The 23,926-nt window shown below is 44.4% G+C and overlaps 1 protein-coding gene across 3 annotated transcripts in view; it reads left to right on the top strand.

The window, feature by feature from the left end:
• The window catches only part of LPIN3 (lipin 3), a 36,473-nt gene extending 14,208 nt beyond the window's left edge, over window positions 1–22,265 (top strand). For 2 of the 3 annotated variants that reach the window (XM_083746183.1, XM_083746184.1), the window contains exons 4-20: window positions 1,839–2,092; window positions 3,627–3,734; window positions 4,931–5,048; window positions 5,732–6,188; window positions 6,827–6,926; window positions 8,847–9,037; window positions 10,056–10,152; window positions 10,818–10,887; window positions 11,767–11,859; window positions 12,978–13,027; window positions 14,063–14,195; window positions 16,956–17,104; window positions 17,641–17,727; window positions 18,560–18,712; window positions 19,800–19,914; window positions 20,022–20,125; window positions 20,879–22,265. In XM_083746183.1, the coding sequence (XP_083602309.1) occupies window positions 1,839–2,092; window positions 3,627–3,734; window positions 4,931–5,048; window positions 5,732–6,188; window positions 6,827–6,926; window positions 8,847–9,037; window positions 10,056–10,152; window positions 10,818–10,887; window positions 11,767–11,859; window positions 12,978–13,027; window positions 14,063–14,195; window positions 16,956–17,104; window positions 17,641–17,727; window positions 18,560–18,712; window positions 19,800–19,914; window positions 20,022–20,125; window positions 20,879–21,026 (2,427 nt within the window). In that variant the 3' untranslated portion in view covers window positions 21,027–22,265. The remainder of the gene's footprint in view (window positions 1–1,838; window positions 2,093–3,626; window positions 3,735–4,930; window positions 5,049–5,731; window positions 6,189–6,826; window positions 6,927–8,846; window positions 9,038–10,055; window positions 10,153–10,817; window positions 10,888–11,766; window positions 11,860–12,977; window positions 13,028–14,062; window positions 14,196–16,955; window positions 17,105–17,640; window positions 17,728–18,559; window positions 18,713–19,799; window positions 19,915–20,021; window positions 20,126–20,878) is intronic. The other variant, XM_083746185.1, reaches the window with a different exon arrangement.
• Window positions 22,266–23,926: the final 1,661 nt, after the last annotated feature.

Raw genomic sequence — 23,926 nt, 5'->3', positions numbered from 1 at the left:
CCAACCTTGTGCCTCCAGATGTTTTTGGCCTACAACTCCCATCATCCCTGACCACTGGTCTTGCTAGCTAGGGATGATGGGAGTTGTAGGCCAAAAACATCTGGAGGCACAAGGTTGGGAAACACTGCCCTAATGAATACATGAAAAAGGTTGGAGTTATCCTCTTTTTTTCCTCTCTCCACACTCTATTCATTTGCTATCCTCACTACCTGTTTCTATATCCTGGGCTTTTCCCACTCTCTGGCAGTAATAGTAGTCCAAGAATTTGGTCCTACAACAGTGGCCAAAAAAGGAAGGAAGGGCCTTTCTTAAAATGCCCCTGCCTTTTCATTGCTAACTTCTCATCATGCCAAAGTTCACCATAACAAATGAGAGAAGCAATTCTTACTTAATAGCCTGTGCACCTCAATCCCTGGGATGAAGCAAGGAATGGGATTCCAAATTCTTCTTGCACTGGTCTCCCAGATAGATCATAAAGCCTGCTAATCCTTTGCATTTGACACTGAGGGCTCATCCAGTCTTTCTGTTGCACTGTGCTTTGCAGGTCTGTGTCCAAGTGGGCTGTTTTTTGGTTTTTTTTGTCTTTGTCCTTACACCTTTCCCTGGGAAAACCTGCAGATTACCACTGAATCAGAACAATTGGGGGTTTTGCAGATTGACACTTGTTCCAATTCAGAGGTTGTTGTTGTTGTTTAGTCATTTAATCGTGTCCGACTCTTCGTGACCCCATGGACCAGAGCACACCAGGCACTCCTGTCTTCCAATGCCTCCCACAGTTTGGTCAAACTCATGTTGGTAGTTTCGAGAACACTGTCCAGCCATCTCGTCCTCTGTCGTCCCCTTCTCCTTGTGCCCTCAATCTTTCCCAACATCAGGGTCTTTTCCAGGGAGTCTTCTCTTCTCATGAGGTGGCCAAGCCTCAGCTTCAGGATCTGTCCTTCCAGTGAGCACTAAGGGCTGATTTCCTTCAGAATGGATAGGTTTGATCTTCTTGCAGTCCATGGGACTCTCTTGAGTCTCCTCCAGCACCATAATTCAAAAGCATCAATTCTTTGGCAATCAGACTTCTTTGTGGTCCAGCTCTCACTTCCATACATCACTACTGGGAAAACCATAGCTTTAACTATACGAACCTTTGTTCAGATATGCGCTTGGAAAAACACTGGAAAGCACAGCACAAAAGAAAGTCAGGATGAGCCCTACCACATAAATTTACAATTTTATCCAAGGTTTATCTTTGTTTATTTCTATGGATTTATACCCAGCATTGAATGAAATGATCCCCGAGGTATATTACAAGAGATTGCAATAACAGATGCACATCAATAGCCCTTACTCCTCAAGTCAATACATGGGGTCCTGAGTGTTCTTCATTTCTACTGCATAGTCACAGAGCAACATACCATTAAATACAAATGTTCTTTCTGGTGGGGAGGAGTGGGGGAGAAGGCTCCCTACAGCTATTCTTTCATTGGCTGATGAGGCATGGAGCCAGGCTGTTCTTCCCCTTGCTGTGATGTTGTTTTCCTAAGAGGGAGGGGGTTCAGCCTCCCAGCATTCCTTTGTCTCCTGACCAGTTGCAGAGGCCACAGTGCACTCTCCTTCCATTTGCCATTCCAGGTATTGATTTGCCTGGTTTTATAGTAGCCACAAGGAACCTGTGGCCCTACAGATGCTGCTGAACTACAACTCCCAACACTCCTGACTGGGGTTGATGGGGAGTGAAGTTCTACAACACTGAGAGTCACAGGTTCCCTGTTTCTGCTTTATAGTTTAATCAGCTCCTAACTCGGGTCAGAGGTTGAGCATTTTTGTGTGTGCCCCTCCCCTTGTTCCAGGAGAGCATCCCCACTTCCATGTGCACATCTCCCATCCCACTGGAGAAAAATGCAGAGCCTGTGTCCAGATCGTCCAGCTTGCATGGAAACCCTGAAGTCTTGGGCTCAGAAACAGCCCTTCGAAAGAAAAGATGGCGCAAGAAGAAACCAAAGAAGAGGGAGTCACTGGGAGACTCCACTTCAGAAGAAGAAGGAGCAGGAGGGACTGAAAGTGAGAAGTCTCTGGAGGAGAAGCGGAAGCTGTTGACTTCCAAGTAAGTAGGCTGTAACCAAAACTTGGATTGCCATCATGTGTTGAATTACTGCAAATGCCAGCCATCATTGATATTTGCACCAGCTTTGCAGCTGTGCAATACATTTTGTTGTTTTGCTGCTTTGCTGCTGGGAGTTCAGGGGTTGGTCAGGAGAGCATTTACTGAGGCTAGACGACTGTTTAAAGCTCCTTAATAGTCAGAGGTCAGGTGGGGCAGATGCACCCTTTTTTTAGGAAATTACAGTGAAACGGAGTGGCACAGCCCTGCAATGCCAGTATATAAGGGGTAACCTGAGAAAGTGCTCTCTCAGCACAAAATTGATTATAACCAGTGCTTTTTTTCTGCAGGGACACATGGGTACACATACCTCTAAAAATTTTGTGAATCTAAGTTTGGCTTTATTGAGGAGCAGTATTTCAGTATGAGTAGGAAAATGAGAGTACTCCTAAACATTTTTTTTAAGAAAAAAAGCACTGATTATAACCATATAAGAATGCACTTTTGATTGACAAATGGCATGGGACAGGAACAACATGAGGATAATGCTGTGTTTGTACAATGCTTTTTCTACTTTGTAGAAAAAAGTAGTAATTGACCACATCCTACTTTTCTCTTGACATCATTTAGACTGTAGAGTCATAGGTGTTTTATGCATTGCTATGTCGATGCATTTCCCCAGATAGTATCTCAGAACATAAAAGGTAAAGGTAAACGTACCCCTGCCCGTACGGGCCAGTCTTGACAGACTCTGGGGTTGTGCGCCCATCTCACTTAAGAGGCCAGGGGCCAGCGCTGTCCGGAGACACTTCCGGGTCACGTGGCCAGCGTGACATTGCTGCTCTGGCGAGCCAGAGCCGCACACGGAAACGCCGTTTACCTTCCCGCTGGTAAGCGGTCCCTATTTATCTACTTGCACCCGGGGGTGCTTTCGAACTGCTAGGTTGGCAGGCATCTCAGAACATACTGGGTGATCATTGAAGATTAATGTCAAGAAACTATAACAGGCTATGTGGTTTTGTTTTAGAGGTCTGTCCAAATTCCCCATACAGTGGTACCTCGGGTTACGGACGCTTCAGGTTACAGACTCGGCTAACCCAGAAATAGTACCTCGGGTTAAGAACTTTGCTTCAGGATGAGAACAGAAATCGTTCTGCGGTGGCGTGGCGGCAGAAGTAGGAGGCCCCATTAGCTAAAGTGTTGCTTCAGGTTAAGAACACTTTCAGGTTAAGAAGGGACCTCTGGAACGAATTAAGTACTTAACCCGAGGTACCACTGTAATTATTTGCAGGACTGGAAATGTGGCTTGAAAGCAAAACATGAACTTCCCATGTCATGGCTGCATGGCTGCATAGAAGAAATACATGCAAGAAAGTTGCAGATGACATGCTCTGAGTTTGCATTCTGCCATGGGAGTAATGTTAAGTCAATGTAAAACAGAGCCGTGATAATAGGGCCTATGGAGACACTTCAGCACTCAGTTAAGAACTATTTATTTGTCACTGTACCTAATTTTCCTTGTAATGTTCCTTACCAGCAACACAATGTATTACTCGTTCACTGACACTCAGAATGAAGGAGCTGGAGCTCTGCAACCTAAAGAAGCTTATCCCTATTCTGATGGAGAGCTAGCTCCCTTACAGAGGTCAGTATTTGATGCTGCATGATGCAGCAGAGAGCCAAAGGCTAAACTGTTTAAAAGAGAAAGGTCCAAAAGCCCATGTGTTAATACAGCCCCTTGAGCACATGTGAAAAAGCTTTTTGGAGGTAGAGTGAGATATTCCATTAGCCTGGCCAGAAGCATGGGAGTCCAAATGTTATACACTCCCACAAGAAGTACTGATGGCCACCAACTTGGATAGCTTTAAAAGAGGGTTCGATAAATTCAAGGAGGATACATCTCTCTAGCCACAATGACTGTGCTATGCTTCCATGGTCAAAGGCAGTACTGGTTAGCTACTCAGGGCCGTCTTTAGCATATGTGCTGCTAGGGTGCAAAGATCCACCCAGCACCCCCCAAATTTAGTTTTAAAGGTAAAGGGCCCCCTGACCATTAGGTCCAATCGTGACCGACTTTGGGGTTATGGTGCTTATCTCGCTTTATTGGCTGAGGGAGCCGGCGTACAGCTTCCGGATCATGTGGCCAGCATGACTAAGCCGCTTCTGGTGAACCAGAGCAGTGCACAGAAACGCCGTTTACCTTCCCACTGGAATGGTACCTATTTATCTACTTGCACTTTGACATGCTTTCAAACTGCTAGGTTGGCAGGAGCAGGGACCGAGCAACGGGAGCTCACCCCGTTGCGGGGATTCGAACCGCCGACCTTCTGATCGGCAAGTCCTAGGCTCTGTGGTTTAACCCACAGCTCCACCCGCGTCCCAAATTTAGTTTAGCCACCCCCTTATTAACTTTTATTGAGCTTTTTGGGGAGGGGGAAGGCAAAGTTGTTGACCTTTTTTAAGGGGGGCAAACTCAAACTTGTTGGGAATATTTGACACTACGGAGTAACAAAGCGACGGGGGGGGGGGCATGGACTTTCACTCCATTGCTTCTCACTGCTGCCAATCGAGAGGGACTGGTACACATTCGGCACCCCCGGTTAAAGATGGCCCTGTAGCTACTGCAAGAGCAGAGTGTTGGATGAGATGGGCTGATGGCCTGATCCTGCTGGCTCTCCTTATGTTATCCTGATGAGTTTCAGGTCAGGAGAACTGCTTGGGGCAAGAAATGCCTTGGGCTAAGCCCTTTTTCCCTTTTCCTGATGCCCTGCCCCTCCTTGCCCCAGTACACTTCTCCACAACAGCTAGTAAAAAGTGTTTGCTTTTATTTTCTTTTTACAGCCTTCCTCCAAACTGCGCATCAGCCCCGAAAAGTGACTCTGAGTTGGAGATCCGAAATCCTGAAATGCCACTTTGCTCTGAATCACACATGCAGTGGTCATGGGGAAGGTTGCCTGAGGTGAGTGTGGTTCGAAAGGGAACTCTGGTGCATGTTACTTTGTGTATTTCATATGCTACTTTTAGCATTAGCTATATTGTTTCTAACTAAATTGCCCTTGCCAAACTGGGAAAGTGTAATTCCTACTCTAGAAACAATATTTAGATGCTTTGAGTGCCTTTTGGGCCCCTCTGCTTTGTGAATACAGTATTTACTTTGATGTGTAATCTGTAGTGGAAGAGAGGTATTCTTCAAATTACTTCTATTACAAAGTGATCTAAGCAAAAGGGTACCATTTGCAATGAATGCACATGTGATTGTGTGTTGTTGTTTTTTGCAAACCACATGATTATTACTCAGGAGTCCCTTATTTCTGATTTTTATTAGAGGTGAATAAATTTCTCATTTTCCTTCCACTGTGGCTCTTCAGATATTCTGATATACTTAGGTCCTCCTTTGTTTGAGTTCTAGTAAGAGTTATCTGTTTTGAAATGTCATAAATTGATTATGCACACTGTTTTTTATTGTTATTACGAACAAAAAATCCCAATCAATTGTGCACCCACACCTACACCCCCCCCCCCACTTGTGGAAGCCATAGAAATAATTTGTCAGTCACATATCTAGCCTCTGAAAACAATCCTAAATTTCCTCTTTTTGTGCTGTTTTGTGATCCAAACTCAAGACATTTCTCCTCCTTTAAGGTGAGCAAATCTGACAGAGTAGAAGCAGCAAAGTCTGCCGCAAGTGTCTCCATGACAGCAGACATTACTCCAGCAGCAACCATTCCTGTAGGTGAGACGACTCACTTTGCTGCCATTACACCAGACTCAGAAAGTGACCTCGAGATGGAAGACTCTGATGAAACATCGTGTTCTCCTGCCGCTCCTGTAGTTAGGCCGACACCTGTCTTTCCTTCTGGAAATGGTCTCCCAGTGAGTGAAGAGACCCGTTCTTCCATTCAACCCATTGGCAGTGCTCTACAAACTACTCCTGGCCTTTCAAGTGATACAGCAACTGCTGCAGAGAATGAAGGAATAGCATCAGTTGAGGAGATTATTGAACCAGTTTTGGATATGGAAGTGCCATCCTTAAGGAAAGCTAGTTTGACAAACCCGGAAACCTGCAGCAGCCCAGAGTTGAAACAGGAGAAGAGAAGGGGTAAGACAAGTTTGAAGACATGTAAAATGTGTGCAAGTGGGGAGCTACAAGAAAATGTTGCAGCTTATCCCCACTCCCTAAAAGAGTGTTTCTGTTTATGGCTCCAGCTAGCCTGGAACAAAAGGTTCATAGTTCTACCTGCAGTTCACAGACAGGACTTTTTGTTGTTGTTCCTACTCCTAAAACTGCCCTCCCGCTGTGCAAATCACTGAATACAGCTTGGGACTAACTCCACCACCATATAGCTTTCTTTGTGTGTAATGTTCTGAAGGGGAACTTTTGCTTTTTTAAAGAAAAACAACGGTGTGCATTTCTCCTCCCACCCTTAACCTTAATGCTCACCTCCAGTATATTGTAAGCTGCTAGTGAGCTATCCACAGAAACAATGAAGAAACTGGACAGTGGCTTGTTCACCTGTTTTGTGGATTTTAAAAAAGTATTTCTTTCAATTTACAAATTTTTGCATATCTAGAGAGTCCCTGAAGTATGTACAAACCACTTGACTTATTTCTGGATCACCCATTTTGGTTCCTAAATGATAGGCTCTGACCACTGAAGTCTGCTGTTAGAGGGAACGATTTCAGAAATGGCTGTTGAGCAAGGTCTTCTTATTGAAATGATAATTCTTTTTGGATCAGGTTCCATGAGGAGAAGCTCTCATCTGGGACCCACAGATATTTACTTGGAGGATCTCTCAAACCTGGATGCAGAGCAAATAGCACTTTATTTCCCTAAAAGGTATGAAGCATGATTCGTTCAGTAATTCTTGCGTAGTATATGCAAGGATGTATGAAGAAGCCTGTTTTCAAGATGCTTGACGGCTATTGCATCATCAAACTGTCATGCCTGAGTTGGTATATCCATTTCTGTATGTTCTTCACCATGGTTCCTAATGAAATTAACGTATCTTAAAACTATTCTCTTGGAAAATTGAAAGAAGACTCCACCAAACATGGCCAGCACTAAATATGTACACATTCTACTGCATCTGTCTTGGACATTTTATTGGATAGTGTCCAGACCAAGTAGAAAGCATCCTCTCCTGGGCAATTTTGGGAATGCTTTAAAAGGTGTCTTAACTTTCTTAAATAAAAAAAAAGTTTGCAAAATAATTTTTATTCATTTGCATGAGAGTCAGCTCTAATATAAGTCACAGAGAGCCACATGGTGTAAGTTGACCATTATTGCCTGCCATTGCAGAAAGCTGTGATGCTGGAGCTGTCCCATGCTGCCTTATCTCTGTGCCTCCCTCTGAGGAAAGGCCCTTTTCTTAGAACAAGCTCAGGAAGCCATCAGACAAAAGCAGCTTATGTGGGGGGGGGTCTAAACTATGGTGGAGGGGAGGCCCGCCTAACTCAGGTAGCACAGTGTCTTGTGCCAACTCATGGATGTAATTATTTTTTAAAAAACATTAATGATCCTAGCTCAGGAGTCGGCAAACTAAGGTCCGCGGGCCAGATCAGGCCCAATTGCCCTCTGGATCTGGCCCACGGATGGTCCTGGAATCGCTGCTTGGATCGGTGTGATTGTTCGGGCTGTGCCATTATTATTTTTTAAATTTCTTTTCGGGTGCCATTTCTTCCCCACCCTTACACACACACACACCACAGCAGCACCTCCTCCTGGCTTCTCCCCGCCCTGCATAGGAAGGGAGCTGGGCTTTGATTGATGCCAGCAGCCAGCCAATCCAAAGACTCGCCGCCTGCACGCTGAGGCACAGCCCAGACTCATCACCCTCCTGCTGGCCTTTCCGTCCATGGCTGCACTGTGGGCATCATTACGGGTGCATCATGGGGCTTTGGCTGGAGCCTGGCACTCGGGAATGCTGGTTTGGAAAGGAGAGGCACTGCCACCACTGCCGGCTCCCAACTGCAGGCAGAGCGGCAGAGGAGGTAGGAAAGCAGGGGCGAGAGAAAGGGCTGGGGGAGAGAGATAAAAGTTTGCTGACCCCTGCCCTAGCTTGTTTGGACAAACCATAGTTAAAAACCAACTGTAGTTTGCCCTGCTTTGGACATCATGACAAACTGTAGCAAATGCTTCCAGTCTCCTCATGGCTGTGCTGCAAGAGGGAAGAGGAAAGGAGAATGCAGAACCCCAGTGGCCATGCACATAATGCTAAACCATGATTTAGCATTATGAGCAAACCAGCTCTTTACTGATAAGTTTATATTCTGATCATTTAATATTCACCAAATTATTCTTTAAGGGAAACGTGGCATTTGCATTTCTTTTTTCCAAGAGTAATATTTATATATATATATTAATTGGATGTTTATCCACCCTGTGATTATGTGATTACATACCATATAAGCAGCATCCGCATGATGTTGGAATGTATCACGTGCGCAGAAGCCTGTGTGATACCCGGGCTGAAATGGGAGCACCCACAGATGCAGCACCACCCATGTCAGTCAAAGTGGCTCTCTTGAGTTGGTGGCTTGACAGCTCTTGAGAAAGCTGTGCACTTGAGTGTAACTGCAACATTCTGAAATAAGAATGAACCTTAATATTACCGACCCGATAATTAAAACCAGGGAGAACTTCCTAAAATACCAGAGTCCTGCTGCCTTCTCCTTTCTCACTTTTCTTCAATTGTTGAAAGAAATGTAGTAACTGAGTGGCCTGCATGGTATCGATGCTTTGTTCTTCTGTTGTCAGTGATGCTGAGCTGAGTGGCCAAGTACAATCTGACCCTGGCAGCTTCTCTTCTGAGCACCTGCATGGTGGTGGTGCTACTACTGTTGACAACAGCGCTGATAATCTCCCGGAGCCTTCAGAAAGCAGCCAGGTGCCTCACATGCTGCTGTCTGTCTGTGGAGGTCTTGGGGATGATGGGGAATTATCTCATGGTACGTCTGAAGGAGAGGGAATAATTCTAGCGTGTGGTGCCTCACAAGGCCTTCAGGCACATCTTTGTGCTCACTAAGGCCTCCCGCCCCTCAAAACAGATTGATTTGGACTTTTTGTTCATTGGTTGACTGGGGGGCTGGGAGCAGGCGTGTTTGATGCTGCCCTGTTTTTGGTTTGGAGGGGGGAGCACTGTCTGCCCCACACTGCTGCTCTTGTTCCTAGGAGAGGGTGGTGACTACAGGAGGCATGGGTGGCACACTCTGTTTCTGCATTGTACATCCCCACCCACCCACCCACCTTCCTTGCAGCTGGTTATGCAGAACCCAGCTGAGGCTAAAGAGAAGAAAACCTGCTTCAAGCTGCTGGAAAAATGAAATTGAATGGCAGGCCAGCTGGTGGTCTACACACCATAGTGGATTTGCCCTATGACTCCTTGCCAGGCTGTGTCTTAAAATGGAAATATGCTTGTGTGAAACGAGAGCCCTAGTAAAGGGGAATTTGGGGGAACATATCTACACCACAGACTTTGTTAGGTCTAAATGTCTGTCCTTCTCCCCAGGGAACTGTTCTTCCATCACGAGAACAAGCATCCTTGGCCCCCTCGCCCAAACTTTATTTTGCGGGAAACCATGGCAGGATAACTGGCATAACAGCAACAAAAGTTTGTGTGTATAGATAAGCTCTTAAGGGTACTAAGCATGATGACGTGTCTGCATGGGAGTCCTAGGCAGCAGTGGCCGGTGTAATGGGGAAGAGCCCCCCCCCTGACACTGTCACCAGTGCCCGATTGGCTTCACGGGTGTGCCTGTGTATCTCCATCCTCAGTGCTGTCCCAGCACTGTCTCAGTAAATTGCCGTGATGCTGGAGTTGAAAGGGTGGCTCCACCCTACCTGTGGCAAGGGGGAGGGGCTCCTTGTTTGTCATGATCCTCTAGTTAGCAGTCACCACTAGCTTTGCAAGTTGCTGGAGGGTTGCTGGCCAACTGGCATATATTTCTCTCTCCCTTCCATTTCTAGCTGAGAAGTTCATGAAGCACATAGTTTCCTACCAAGAGTTTTTGGAGAACCCAGCAATACTCGAGGACCCAAATTTGGTGATCCAGATCCACAAGAAGTTAGTAGAAAGAGCACTTTCTGCTCTGCTCCTCCCCGCCCCCAATAACTGCTTTACGGGTGCAAACATGCATGCACACATTAACCAGCTTCCATTATGTGAGCCTAGATAAATTATTGGCTATTCTTAGAAATCTGCCTCCCACAGCCCACATCCATCAAAGATGAAGGTGGGACGTTCATTCCTCTCTTATTCTGCTGTGTCTGCTATGTTCTGTCTGCGCTGAAAATATTCCCTGTGCAATCTAAAGTTTGCTGACATGTATGAAGTCCCACAGCCCTTCATTATAAGCTCGCTGTCACTGACAACAGTAAAAATAAGGTGTGCTGGGCTTGGCTTGTAGTGCTTGTAGTGCATTTGCGGATGGCTGCAATTATGGGGTAGAATTCATGTTGCACTGTCCAGAGGAAAACCTTACCAATAAGCCATTTTTAGAGTCGTCTTGGGCAGTGCACGCCAAATTTCAGCTTTCTGTCTGTTGTGAAAGTATAACAGTTTGAGTACCATGTAAGGTGTCAGTGAGCCCAGGTGTGTGTGTAGGAGTGTTCTGAATGCATGTCTTTTCATGCTGCATCCTCACTGGTACATCCATAACTCAATGCTTTGCTACCACATGAATGGGGGTATAGGCAGAGTGAAATTTCTTCCCCTCTCTTTGCTTGCAGATATTATAACTGGGCAGTTGCAGCCCCTATGCTCCTCTCCCTACAAGCTTTCCAAAAGGAACTTCCCAAGGTAAGTAGTCTAAACAAAGTTGGAGAACTGAAATGCCTTACTTAAGCTCATAGGTCTCAAAACTCAAAGAATGCTTTGGCACAGATGTTTAATATCTGAAGACAGCCAGCTCTAGATGGAAAGGAGCAAGTGTATAGCATGGAGTTATTCCTGGATCCATCATTGTCACAGGCCACAGTGGCTATGAGTACCAATTTCTGACTTTGGTTGGTTTAGCAGCCTTTTAAAAGCCTTTATTTTCACTTCACCTTGATAGCTGGAGTCTTGACACAGCAGAAGTTTTCTTACCTCCTGCATTCCAGATCACTGACAAGCTGGTACCTGTATTCTAGAGCAAGAATTTCTAAGCTGACTTTGACATGTCCTGTCTCTATATGCATGGGAATTCTCTTTGGATAAAATTGCATCTTCTCACCCCACAAAACTTTAGTAAACCTTTGTAACACATCATAGTTCTCTGCACTTCTGGTCTGGAAGACAAGCTGGTGCTAGTTCTGTGCCAGCACTTGTTGATCAGCTGTTCATTCTGGGGGCTCTCTGCCTGCTTGGTCATACTATTTCTCCTGGGATAGTAATTGTTGCTCTGTGTGGGGAATAGGGGTCTTCTTTCAGCTCCCTTAGCAAACTGAAGCTCCCGTGATTCTTTGTGGACAATTGTGACTATTTCAAAGTGGAATAATACTGCTTTAAATGTGCAATGCGGATGGGGCACAAGCATTTGATACTGGCTGCTCTGGAATCTAGGGCATATCCTACATCTGTATGACTCATCAATTGCTGTTTTTAATTAAGGTAGTAAAAACATCCTGTCATGGTATGTGGATGATCTCATTTGGGGTTGAACCTAGTTCACCACTCGTTCTCTCTTCATGCCATCAGAGTACTGTCGACAGGCTCATGAAGGAAAAGATGCCCAAGAAGGGTGGCAGGTGGTGGTTTTCCTGGCGGCGAAGAGAACTTTCACATGAGGAGGTACTTTGTGCACCATGATTCTATGAAGTTACGCTGCAAGAAGGAAATGTTGCTCTGTGGCATTGCAACATTTTGGACTGAACTTCTGTAGACAACTGATCTGGAGCTGAACTTCAACTTGGGATTAGCTAACATGAATGTGAAAGTGGCCTCTTGATATTTTCCCTCTTGATAAAATTCTAACATTTACTCAAGCACAGGAAAAAGGTGTGATACAGTCTCTTCAGTGCTGCAGAGGTAGATTTGGAGGAGGCCACATTTACACCTTACATTTAAAGTGCTGATATGCCACTTTAATCAGGTTTGGCTCCCCCCCCCCCCCGACTAAATAATTCTGGGAATTTGCTGTCTCCACTGGCCATTATTTCCTCAGGCTCCTGCTTCTCAGGTCAACGTCCTTTAGTCACCCTGTCTCTTCACCAGCTTCACTAGCATTCCTTCCTCCCCCACCCCCCACAAAATAGCACACAGCCCCTCCTGACTCCAGCCCTGTGAGACATCAGTGGATAAATCAAATGTCTGTGTCATTACAACGTCAAAATACCAGATACAAAGGCCTAGCTTCTCCACAACATGACAGCTTAGCTGCTAGAATTGCAAACATCCTCCGGCAGAGGAGGGCTGACTCTGAATCCAATATGATTCTGTCTACCAGAAATAGATAGGCAATCTCTCTGTTGTCACCTTTTCACTTTCACCTTTTTGCATTATTAAAAAGTGCTAAGGGCCCAATTTCAGACTTGTTCCTTCCATGTGTGTTGGAGATGCTATGCTCCTATACCCAAGCTCACATTGCCACACTTGACTGGGTGATCCTCCTCCCACCGATTCCTCAGCGTTAAAATTAGGATTATTGCCTATGAAAATGTGTCACGTTGTGAACACTATAGGGGACCTGTGCTCCTTGAAATTCCTCTTTAAGGCTATTGAGAATCCAGCAATAGCTTGAGGTCCACAAGTTCCTTCACCCCTGAGGAAAGAATATTTTCTTTGGTATATTTGTCTGTGCTTGGAGATGCCATTGCACCTGCTTCTTTGTGGTGTGCCTAAGACTTTGGTTTTCTGCTTGAACTGTTGCTTAAAGAAGATTAGTGATTTTCAATCTCTTGTGCCCACAGCATGAATCCAGTGCACAGAAATCTAGGAGAGCAAATTCCTCACTGTGGAGGTAAGATGTCAGCATGCCCTGAGGTGAAGCAATGTTCAGGATACCAAAGGACAAAGTTACTGGTTTTGTTCTTTGCTTTTTAAAAGTTATAATGAGGAAACCATATTTATTTTTAAATCTTGCAAAACCCTCAATCCCTGTCTCAATTGGGCCATATATGCCTGTATTGTCTGCATCTCCTGACAGCAATTTTCCAGGGTTTCAGACAGAGAGCCTTTCCCAGCCTTACCTGTAAATTCTGGGAATTGAAACTGGGATCTTTTGTAAGCATCATTGAGCTACAAACATTCCTTCCCTTCCCTTTCATTGTTCAACATGGAAACTTGCCTGCCAATGGTTCTATGAAATGCTTCTGCTCTTTGTTTCTCCTTCCCTCAGGAAGATTGCTGTGTTTTCTAGACCCAAGTTTATTCTGGATATTGTATTATAGCCTCTGGAGAACAATGCTTAAGAACGGCCTGCTGGATCAGGCCAATAGCCCATCAGTATCCTGTTCTCACAGTGGAAAACTCACAAAGCGAGACCCAAACACAACAGCACTCTCCTCTCCTGTGGCTTCTAGCAATTGGTATTTGGATTCATCACTGCCTCTGACCATGGAGGCAGAGTATAGCCATCATGGTCAATGATCGCATCATCCTCCATTAATTTTGTCACACTTTTTTACGTAGCATCTACTTCTTAACATCTAGGCAAGTCTATGCTTGCTGGTAACTGCTTAGGGCAGGAATGAGAACTTTCCCCCCTCCAGATGTTGCTAGAGTTTACTATCCATGGGAGTTGATTACCCATGACCATTTGCAGTGCTGGCTGAGACCGGTGGGAACTGGGAACCCAGCACCTTCTAGAAGGCCACAAGTGGCTTAGGTGATGACCTTGACTCATTTCAGATTCCCCAGAATTATGTATGGCGACACCTCTGTTTCCCCTCAAATAGTGAATAGCCATTTTCCTGTTCTTTGGGATTTGGCTGCTATTCTTGATCTTTGCCCCATTTTCACTCTTGAATTCTCATTCTGCTTCTTTGTACTGCAGAAGAGATGATGGTTCATCCAGCGATGACGAGTCTATATCCTCAGGCCGAGGGGAGAGACCCGTACCAGATGCTCTCACGCAGAAGTTTCTTCCAACCTACAAGAAATCCCTAAGGCTCTCTTCAGATCAAATTGTACGTAGTTTTAAGGGGTTCTCCCCCCCCCCCCCTTGCTGCCTTTTGTATGTATTAATGTGACTTCTTTGCTTTGAGAGATGGGCCTCCAAACAGGCTTGCCTCACTGGAATTTCTGGATGGTCCTTCCCAATTACAGCTCAAACCCCTTAACTATGATCAAAACAAAAAAAATTCCTTCCAGTAGCACCTTAAAGACCAACTAAGTCAGTTCTTGGTATGAGCTTTCGTGTGCATGCACACTTCTTCAGATACACTGAAACAGAAGTTTCCAGACCCCTTAACTATGAGTTACATCCCAATGGCTTTTGGATGTTAAGGGCCTAACTACACATCATATTAATGGTGTAGGGTGAGCAGCTGTAGGTTTTTTTTTAATAAAGATAAATAAATACTAGGCTGAGGTTATGAGTGATTGTCATTGGAACTGCAGCATGTGAGGACAATAAATTTAAAGCCTTCTCTGCTCCCCACCATCTTGGTAAGGACATGGCAATCTTGGCAGGACATGGCAATTGCCTTTAGAAAAAAGCTCCCATTATCACTGCAAGCTGGAGGAGGAGGAGGAGAGTACAGAGGGTGAAGAAAGAGCTATGAGTAGAGGAGGATACTTTCCCCCAGCCTTTCGACCCCCTGGGAAATTCAACAAACCTGCTGTATCTGGAACTTGGTGTGGAGAGTGCAGTTGAATGAGACACAGCAGTGGGCAGGCTGAGGACACCATTCACTTTGGGACAACCCGTGAAAAGCAAGTCCAGACTGAGAGACTAGGGTGATGTCTGCTGTTACTAGGAACACTTTTGGAGGGGGGGTCTGAAAGTTTGTTTGGACCTGGAGTAAGAACCTGGAGGCTGAGAGGGAGGGTGTATCAGAAGGAAAATGAACTAATACTGATATATATATATATATATATATATATATATATATATATGCAGGTTTTGGTGTCCTCGGGTGTCTTCCCGTGTAAAAGTTGGGGTGTCTAGGCGACGTTTCGACGAGGTCTCACTCGTCATCTTCAGGCTGGTGCTTTCGGCTTCTTGTTACTGGAACAGAGCGGGATCTCAATGTTTGAGTTCCTATAAATACTGTAGAGGGGGTGTGGTGTCTAGCCTCCAATGTTCTGGGCAGAGAGGAAGTTCCCAGGCTAGTGTGCCTTTTCTTCTTTTGTTCCTTAATTACTTGAGAGATACCTTGAGTGATTTCTTGAGTGATATCCTGAGTACCACTTAGGTGGGTCATTAGGTGTGGATTAGTTGCTAAAGTCTTTGTGTCTTGACCTCTTGAACTTTGTGAAGAGTTTTCCTGAGAAGATGGCTGTATTGCACTTAGTTGTGCTTTGGCTTGGCTTCGTGTATAGGGGCGAGCTGTGGTTTTGTGGCTTGTGTCAGCCAGATCTGTGTAGGGATTGCAGGGGGGTGCAGCATCCGGAGGTGCCACCATGGATTGGCTACTGGATGGTGTCAGTAATTCATCTGTGGAGAGGGTCTGGGTTTGGGTCTGGTGTGGTTGATTGGTGTTGGCGTTCTGTGTGCCTCTGGATCTGGTGTCAGTTTTTGTGGGGAGGGCTAATTTCCAGATGTCTGGCAAGCGGGATGTGTCGTCACGCTTGTTCATGTTGTGAGGGTGTTTCTCTATCTCGATGGCTTCCATGATTATTCTCTTGTGGTGATGTTCCGTGTTAAAGAGCAATTTGGAATCTGCAAAATTAATTTCGTGTCCTGTTTCTTTCATGTGTTGGAAAAGAGAGGAAGTTTTTTCTTCTTTTTTGACGGCATTCTTGTGTTCTGCGATACGTGCATTTATTCGTCTGTTTGTTTGTCCAATGTACGTGGCTGGGCAGACTTTGCAGGGTATTTCATAGATCCCTTGGTTTTCCAACTGGATTTTATCCTTGGGGTTTCTGAGGATATTGGCTATTTTTTGGTTGGTGCAAAAGGCTGTTTTGATATTGTGTTTATGGAGGATTTTGCTAATTTTATCTGTAGTGCCCTTGATATTTATAGGAACTCAAACATTGAGATCCCGCTCTGTTCCAGTAACAAGAAGCCGAAAGCACCAGCCTGAAGATGACGAGTGAGACCTCGTCGAAACGTCGCCTAGACACCCCAACTTTTACACGGGAAGACACCCGAGGACACCAAAACCTGCATTCCTGTACCCGTGAAAATCTACGAAAGCATATATATATATATATATATATATATATATATATATATATATATAAAATTACATTTTTATATAATAATATAGTTTATTATTTATACCCCGCCCATCTGGCTGGGTTTTCCCAGCCACTCTGGGCGGCTTCCAACAAAAGATTAAAAATACATTAAAACATCAGTCATTCAAAACTTCCCTAAACAGGGCTGCCTTCAGACGTCTTCTAAAAGTCAGTTAGTTGTTCATTTCTTTGACATCTGATGGGAGGGCATTCCACAGGGCAGGCACCACTACCGAGAAGACCCTCTGCCTGGTTCCCTATAACCTCACGTATTTTTTGTAATATTTTTGCTTATGTTGTCTGTGGTTGCTTCAGTTTTCTATACATCATTTAGAGATATAGCAGTATAAGAATGGTGTAGATCACCCTTCATCATTGCCACCAATTGCATCCGTTTTCCCCTGACTGATTTTTAAAATAAAATAATAATAATAATCCACTATGTGATGGCTAATCTACACTAACAGCAATGGACAGATGCTGAACATGGTGTGTGGGTTTTTGGGTTTTTTCTTTAAAAAATTCTCTCTTTACTGTAGAAAAGTCTGAACCTGAGAGACGGTGTCAATGAGGTAGTGTTCAGCGTGACCACTCAGTACCAGGGCACATGTCGTTGTGAAGCCAACATCTATCTATGGAACTGGGATGACAAGGTGGTGATCTCTGACATTGATGGAACTATCACCAGGTAAGTCCCTTTGGCATCACTCCCATTAGCACTGAACATGGTGCCACCATGCCAGCAGGATTGGAGGCAAAATGGGGCCACTGAGAAACAAAAGTAAAGTGTCAACATGCACTGGGAAACAAAAACACAATACTGAAATGGGCAGTGAAAGCTCCCACCCAAAATAATCTAATGAGGACTGTGCAGGCTCACATGTTTCCAGCAGCCATGGAATGTTAAGTATCAGTTGGAAAAGAAAAATGGAAAACTAGTGGAAGGTGGGTTGTTAGATTGGATTGCTTGGGCCTTTTATAGCTAATGCTGTCCTGGAGGATGGCATAGCTAAGTGCCGGACTGAAACTCTAAACGGAAGGTCTTCCCTTAGGAAATGAGGAAGCTCTGTAACAATTTGCTGCGAATCCCACATAACAACATATAACGGTCACCAGATTTTCACTATAAGGTAGACCCTGAACCATGAGGTAGACCCTGAACTGCAAGAAGTTCATAGTTGTTTTATATGCATATGTGTTTCTCATTATTCCTCTTCCCATTAGGTCTGATGCTCTAGGGCATATCTTGCCACACCTTGGGAAAGACTGGACCCACCAAGGCATTGCAAAGCTCTTCCACAAAATCCACTTGTAAGTTGTAGCTACTTTGTAGTCCATCTTTGGTGGTAAACTTGTCCCTTAGGTGAGAACAGGGTCTACTTACGGGCTTCGCCAAATTAATGTGTACGAGTATGAAAAATCACTGGAGAGTAGGATATACTTTTTTATTCAGATATGTTTTGCAACTGCTCAGCATATCGAATTCTGAAAGTCAGGGGAAAATGTTATTTTCTTCTTTTCCTTCTGGTCAGTTTGTTAAAGGTTTTATACTTCTTGATACCCATGACAACTCATCTCCTCGGAAGTGATTTCTTTAAAAACCAGTCTCCTTTAAACAATGTCTGTATTCTTGTAATACTATTTCCCTATGTCCCTACCATTGTTTTGTTATTTAAAAATATGTATGTTATTTTGTTTATATCCCTCCTTTCTTCCAATATGACAAGGGCAATGAAGCAGCAGCAGAATGGGAGAGGGGTGACAATGACTTTTAAAAGGCAAATGTTATTGACACTAGAGGGGTCTTTGAGAAATATTTCAGCACTCCAAACTGCAGCCTTGCTTTACTCTAAGAGTAAGGAATGGGTCTGAGTAATTAAAGTCAAGCCATTGAAACTGGAGGTGGAGACTAAGATCACTTTCATTCATACCATACCTCCCAAAGAACCTTGGGAACTGTAGTTTGTAAAGGGTGCTAAGAGCTGCTAGGAGAACCTTAACAAACTACAACTCCCAGAGTTCTTTGGGAGAAGCCATGACTGTTAAAGTGGTATAAAAGTGTTTTTATATGGTGTGGATATGACCCAAAGGGTCTGGGCATTATGCAGATATTTTCCTTGTATTAATTATACCTTCGTTCCAGGAATGGATACAAGTTTCTCTACTGTTCAGCCAGATCCATTGGCATGGCACATATCACCAAAGGATACCTGACATGCGTCAATGACCAGGGCTGTGTGCTCCCAAAAGGTCCCATACTGTTGGCGCCCAGCAGTCTCATCTCAGCCTTCCATAGGTAAATTCCCTTTTCCACTCCTCACCATGTATTGATGCAACACAGCTGGTTTGCTTTATGCAGCAGGACTTTGGTGTTTCACCATTTTCTGCTTGCTTTGTCTTCTCCAATGTAGAGAAGGACAGGCAGCTAATTAAGCACATAGGGATATATTTGGGAAACATTTTATGCATTGGAATGTTTTCTGCTTTTTTTTTAATGCATGGAATATGAGGCTCAACCAACAAAGATACACACACACACACACACACACACACTGCAACTGAAAACCAAGTTAAAGAGAAAGGAAAGTGTTAACAATACAGAATCCTTTATTGCAATAAAACAATTATCCATACATACCAAGACTCAGATAATAGATCCTTAACAAGCCACAAAGGTCTCCCCTTGACATTTAATATCATGTGCATGAAATATGAGAGACAACATCTTGCAAGGGAGAGGATTTACAAAAGTATCCACACTGTAAATGTGCAATTTGTTCTGTTGCTGTTTAGTCGTGTCCAACTCTTCGTGACCCCATGGACCAGAGCATGCCAGGCACTCCCGTCTTGCAATTTGTTTTGTAAGGTGTTAAAATGTATGGCCTTCATTTAACTAATGTCTTACCCATACTCACAAGTATCTTGAACTGAAGAACTTTTACTTGTTCCCAAAATAACTGTTGGCAGCCACTGATTTATTGGGAGAAAATGCGGAGTTTTATTTTGTTGTTGTTGTGTGTGTTTCATGATGGGCGTAAAGCCGAATAAAACATTTTGATTTGATTTGTGGAGCAATTGTGTATGTAGGCTAAAACCTAGTCAGTCTGACCTCCTGTCCCCCTTTGGTTTTGTTTCTTAGATTCTCTTATGGGATGGGTACATCAGCTACTGCCAGCCTGACAACTTCCAGATGTTACAAGCTACAGTGCTAACTTGGGCTTATGAGACCTGCAGTCCGAAACATCTGGAGGGTACCAGGCTGGAGAAAGCTGGTGTCGCTGCTTCTTCTTTTCCCTTATATTCTTACCTTATTTGGCCAGGGGATGGGCGGGAACAGCACCCTGCTGTGGTACTAATGAAATGTCTCTCCGCCATTGTTACAGGGAAGTGATTGAGAAGAAGCCAGAGGTGTTCAAAATTGCTTGTTTGACTGACATCCGGAACCTCTTTGGCTGCAACAAGCAGCCTTTCCACGCTGCTTTTGGGAACAGACCAAATGTGAGTGGGGTCACCTAGTGTGTGAAAGGGGCGGGGGGGGGGTCTTCCTTGTGGGGAATTCCTGCCTTGCCCGTGACCTTGGTCTTTCTCTATTTCCTCCTGAGCAGGATGTCCATGCCTACAAAGAAGTGGCGTTACCAGAAACTCGTATATTCACTGTGAACCCCAAGGGGGAATTGACACTGGAGCACATAAAAATCCACAAGTCAACGTAAGCCTTCAAATTTATCCAGAGCATTTCCTGCATTGAATTTGAAGTTCTTTGCAAGACTGTAGACATGGTGCTTTTACCATTGTTGTTACATTTATATCCTGCCTTTCCTCAAGTGAATTGAAGGTGGCATACATGGTTTTCCACATTAATATCCTCAAAACAACTCTGTGAAATAGGTTAAACTAAGAGAGGGTGACTGCCCTTTCATTGCCCAAAGAGCTTCATGATTGAGTGAAAATTTGAGCCTTGGTTCCCCAGGTCCCAGTCTGACATGCTACTCACTATACCACACCAGTATGCATTTAAAAAACCAGGAAAAGCAAACTCTGCAGCCAGAACAGCAGTTTCTCCTCCTGCCCCAGTAACATTTAAATGCCACATGGCACAGTGTGATGTTTGGGTTTTATTTCCTTGATCAACAGCAGTCATTGATGGGGGAGGGTGACAGTGGAAGCTTGCAATGTCACTGCGTCACCTGGTGAGCACTACTAAAAGTAATAGGTGGATGAAAGAACTTGCCACTGAAAATGGCATCCCCAGTCTGGATGTAATGTCTGCTCCCATCCTTTTGCTTGTCCTGATCCCCAACTGGTAGTGTGACAACTTGTTTCTACCTGCCCTGTATGTGGATAAAACTGTGTGTGTTGCCTTACTGAAATTCAAGGGAGATGTGTGCTTCCAGGGCAGTGGGTGAGAGTGCAAGGAAGGAGGCTTGCTGTCTTTAATCCTTTATATTCTATTTTTTTCTAGATATGACCGACTGAGTGAGGTGGTAGAGCTCCTGTTTCCACCTATTGGCAAGGATGTGAGCATTTCATTGGCTTCCCCAGAATTCAGCCAGTTCTCTTACTGGAGACCTCCATTGGCCACTATTGACTTTGAAGATTTTGCCTTGTGATGCAGAGCCAACAACATTCCAAAGCATCTTTCACTGTTGGTCCTCTAATATGACGGACAGGCAGCAGACACCTCTTGTAGCATATTTTTCACAATGTGCAATACTTGAGCATTCAGATAGCAGGGAGAGGGGGGGACACCCAGGACTCCATTTCCCAACCCAGGGTTTGACAAACGTGTTTATGCCGTATGACAGAATGCATTTTACCTGCAACCTTGTAACCTGGGTGCATTTAAGAGTTGGTGATAGTGGGTTTGACTGAATATTAATAATGGCTGCTAGTCTCCCCCCTCCCATTTCTGCCTGATGACTTGCATAGTTGATGGCTGCAGAAACCACAAGCTTTGGATGGAAGAACAGGAGAAGAATACTCGCCTAATGGACATTTAGGAGCTCCGGCCTGTTGGGATAATGAATTCCTCTGGCTTTGTCATATAGCTCTTCTCTGGATTGTGGTCAGTATTCAGTAATGGCATCAATATGTGCCTGGACATTAAGTGCCTTAATGATCTTTCATGGGGTGGTCTATCTGTCTGAGTCTCGCTGTGTGTCCCTCCCTCCCCCCAAAGAGCTGAAGGTGCTAATTTTGCTATTGTACACAACTTCTACTGCTATCTCGGTTCTTAGGTATTGATTTTAGCATTTCAAAAAAATAGCAAATCCAGTTGGATCAGGAATGAAAGTTGGACAGAAACAAAGACAACTCAGCTACTACGAGCCCCATGTTTTAGCTGGTTATAATAATACCTGAAGTACTGGGTGTGATTGTTCTCATACCCCAAGGTGTGTGTAGCTTATGGGGTTCTTTGTTTTGTTGTTGTTTTTGCTGCTGGGTGTGTTTTGCATGGGAAGGCACCAAAGATGTATGATGATGCGTTCCTCCACTCCCACCCCCAAAATAATGTGCATTTTAAAGTACTTGGATTAGCAGTTGGGAGGGGAAAGGTGGAAGGAAACACATAAGGACAGATGATGAAGAAGTGGAGAAGTAGTCAAGTTTCTCTGGGGCACTTTGGAGGAGTTCTGCGGACTCCCCTCCCTCCTGAACATTGCTGTGAAGATAGTCTCTAACCTTAGGCACCAATTCTTGTTCTACCTCACCTTTACGTACCTCCTTTTGTGAAACTAGATGGTACTTCAGTGCACAAAGAGGTGGATTAGACTATAGCTACTATAAGTTGGAGCCAAAGGATTCTACTGTGCAGATGCAGCAATAAAGTTTTTTTTGCATGTCTGAAACATCTTGTGCATCTCTCATGGTTTCCATCAAATCTGTGTTTCCACCCAACTAGGAGGGAGGGACTCCAATTTTGGGCACATCCAGTGAGAAACATCGGATGGGAAAGGCCTCTGCCCAAGACACACTACACAGAGCCACTGCCTATCTGAATCAATGCTACTCTGCTGGATGAACCAATATTCTGACTTTATTAAAAAATATTTTCCTGGGTCCATATTTAAAACTATTCAGTTTGCCACCACCAGTGGCTTTCCATTTGCTGCTGTCCCAAGCAACAGATTTCCATTTCTTAGTTGCAACTTCATTCTCCTTTGAAATAGTTTCTATCACCGTAACAGGAGCCACCCAGAGTGTTGGGAGCTGCCCAGAGTGGCTGAGACAACCCAGTCACATGGGCAGCATATAAATTATTTATTTATTAACAGGGAAGTGGGGGACCTCTGGCCCTCTAGATGTGGGACAATTGGTGTTGCCCTCCCATAATCAATGCACATACACCATTTTGAATGGCAAAGCTCATCAACTTGGGGGCACCTGCCCCCCTCAAATATTTTATTGGGTAGGTGAAGGGATCTTGGCTCCTAGGGGTTCTCAGTGTGCCAATAGGAGCCAACTCCCATCATCCCTGGTAACTGGCCATTGTAGCTAGGGCTGCTGGGAGTTGGAGTTTATCAATGTCTGGGAGAGCCATGGCTTCCTCATTCATAGGGCCAACATATCTTGCAGCTAGATTACGTGCAGCATGGATTATTTGGTTTGAAATTTCCTCTGGGAGAAAGAGCAAAGGGTGTGTGTGTGTCCATATTGGTGGAAGGTGTAGCAGCCTATCAGTGGCCTCCCTATTTAATTCATTGCCAGTGTCATGTGAAAAGAATGTGCTAGGTTTCCACCTCTCTTCACCTTAAAACTCCAGATGCTTTCATAATAAGCAGCTGCTACCCACCCAGCTTAAAGACATAGCCCTGTCCTTGATCACAAAATCCTAGCATATTTGGAGGAAATCTGATGGGTTGACTTGCTTTATCTCCAGCCTATGAATGGAACTCTACATTATATATAGTTCCATGTCGTTTCTTTTTTGACATGTTTGAAGCCTCTGAGGCTACAATTTGAAGCAGAAGACTGATTCTTTCACCGTATTTCCATTGAAAATATTTCTGCCTCCCATTCCCCCAAGTTGCATTTACCTCTGCTTTAGAAAAAAAGCAGCAAGACATCTTTCCTTGCTGAGATCTGTACAATCTAATATTTCTGGGTTGTTTTTTAATGGACAAACACTTTGGCCCTTTAATTAGCTACAGGCGGGCACAGAACAGGCACAACAAGCATGAGGAAAGTGCTCTTATCTGCAAAATTATTTTCCCCTTTCATTTCATAATTTATTTCATGGAATTTATATACCTCGTAGTTGTAGAAAGGAACCTCAAAGCCCTTTTGCATGCCTCCCATGTTCCAAGCAGATATGAGTGGTAGTTTGTATTCAGCACATGCTCTTTCCCCCAATATGTGGTTGGGGTTTTTTGGTTTTGGTTTTTGCTGCTGTACATAGAGCTGTTGTAGTAGAGAGAAGACAAAATGCAACTGAGAGAAGGAGTGACTTGCCAAAGGCTAACTGGTTGTGAGATTTGTAGTGGGCTCTTTCTGCTTAACTCACAAGTCA

Source organism: Podarcis gaigeae (assembly GCF_964106915.1).
Source record: "Podarcis gaigeae genome assembly, chromosome: 6".
Lineage (NCBI taxonomy): Eukaryota > Metazoa > Chordata > Lepidosauria > Squamata > Lacertidae > Podarcis > Podarcis gaigeae.
The sequence above is the reverse complement of the archived record's forward strand: the minus strand, read 5'-3'. Positions and strand labels throughout refer to the sequence as shown.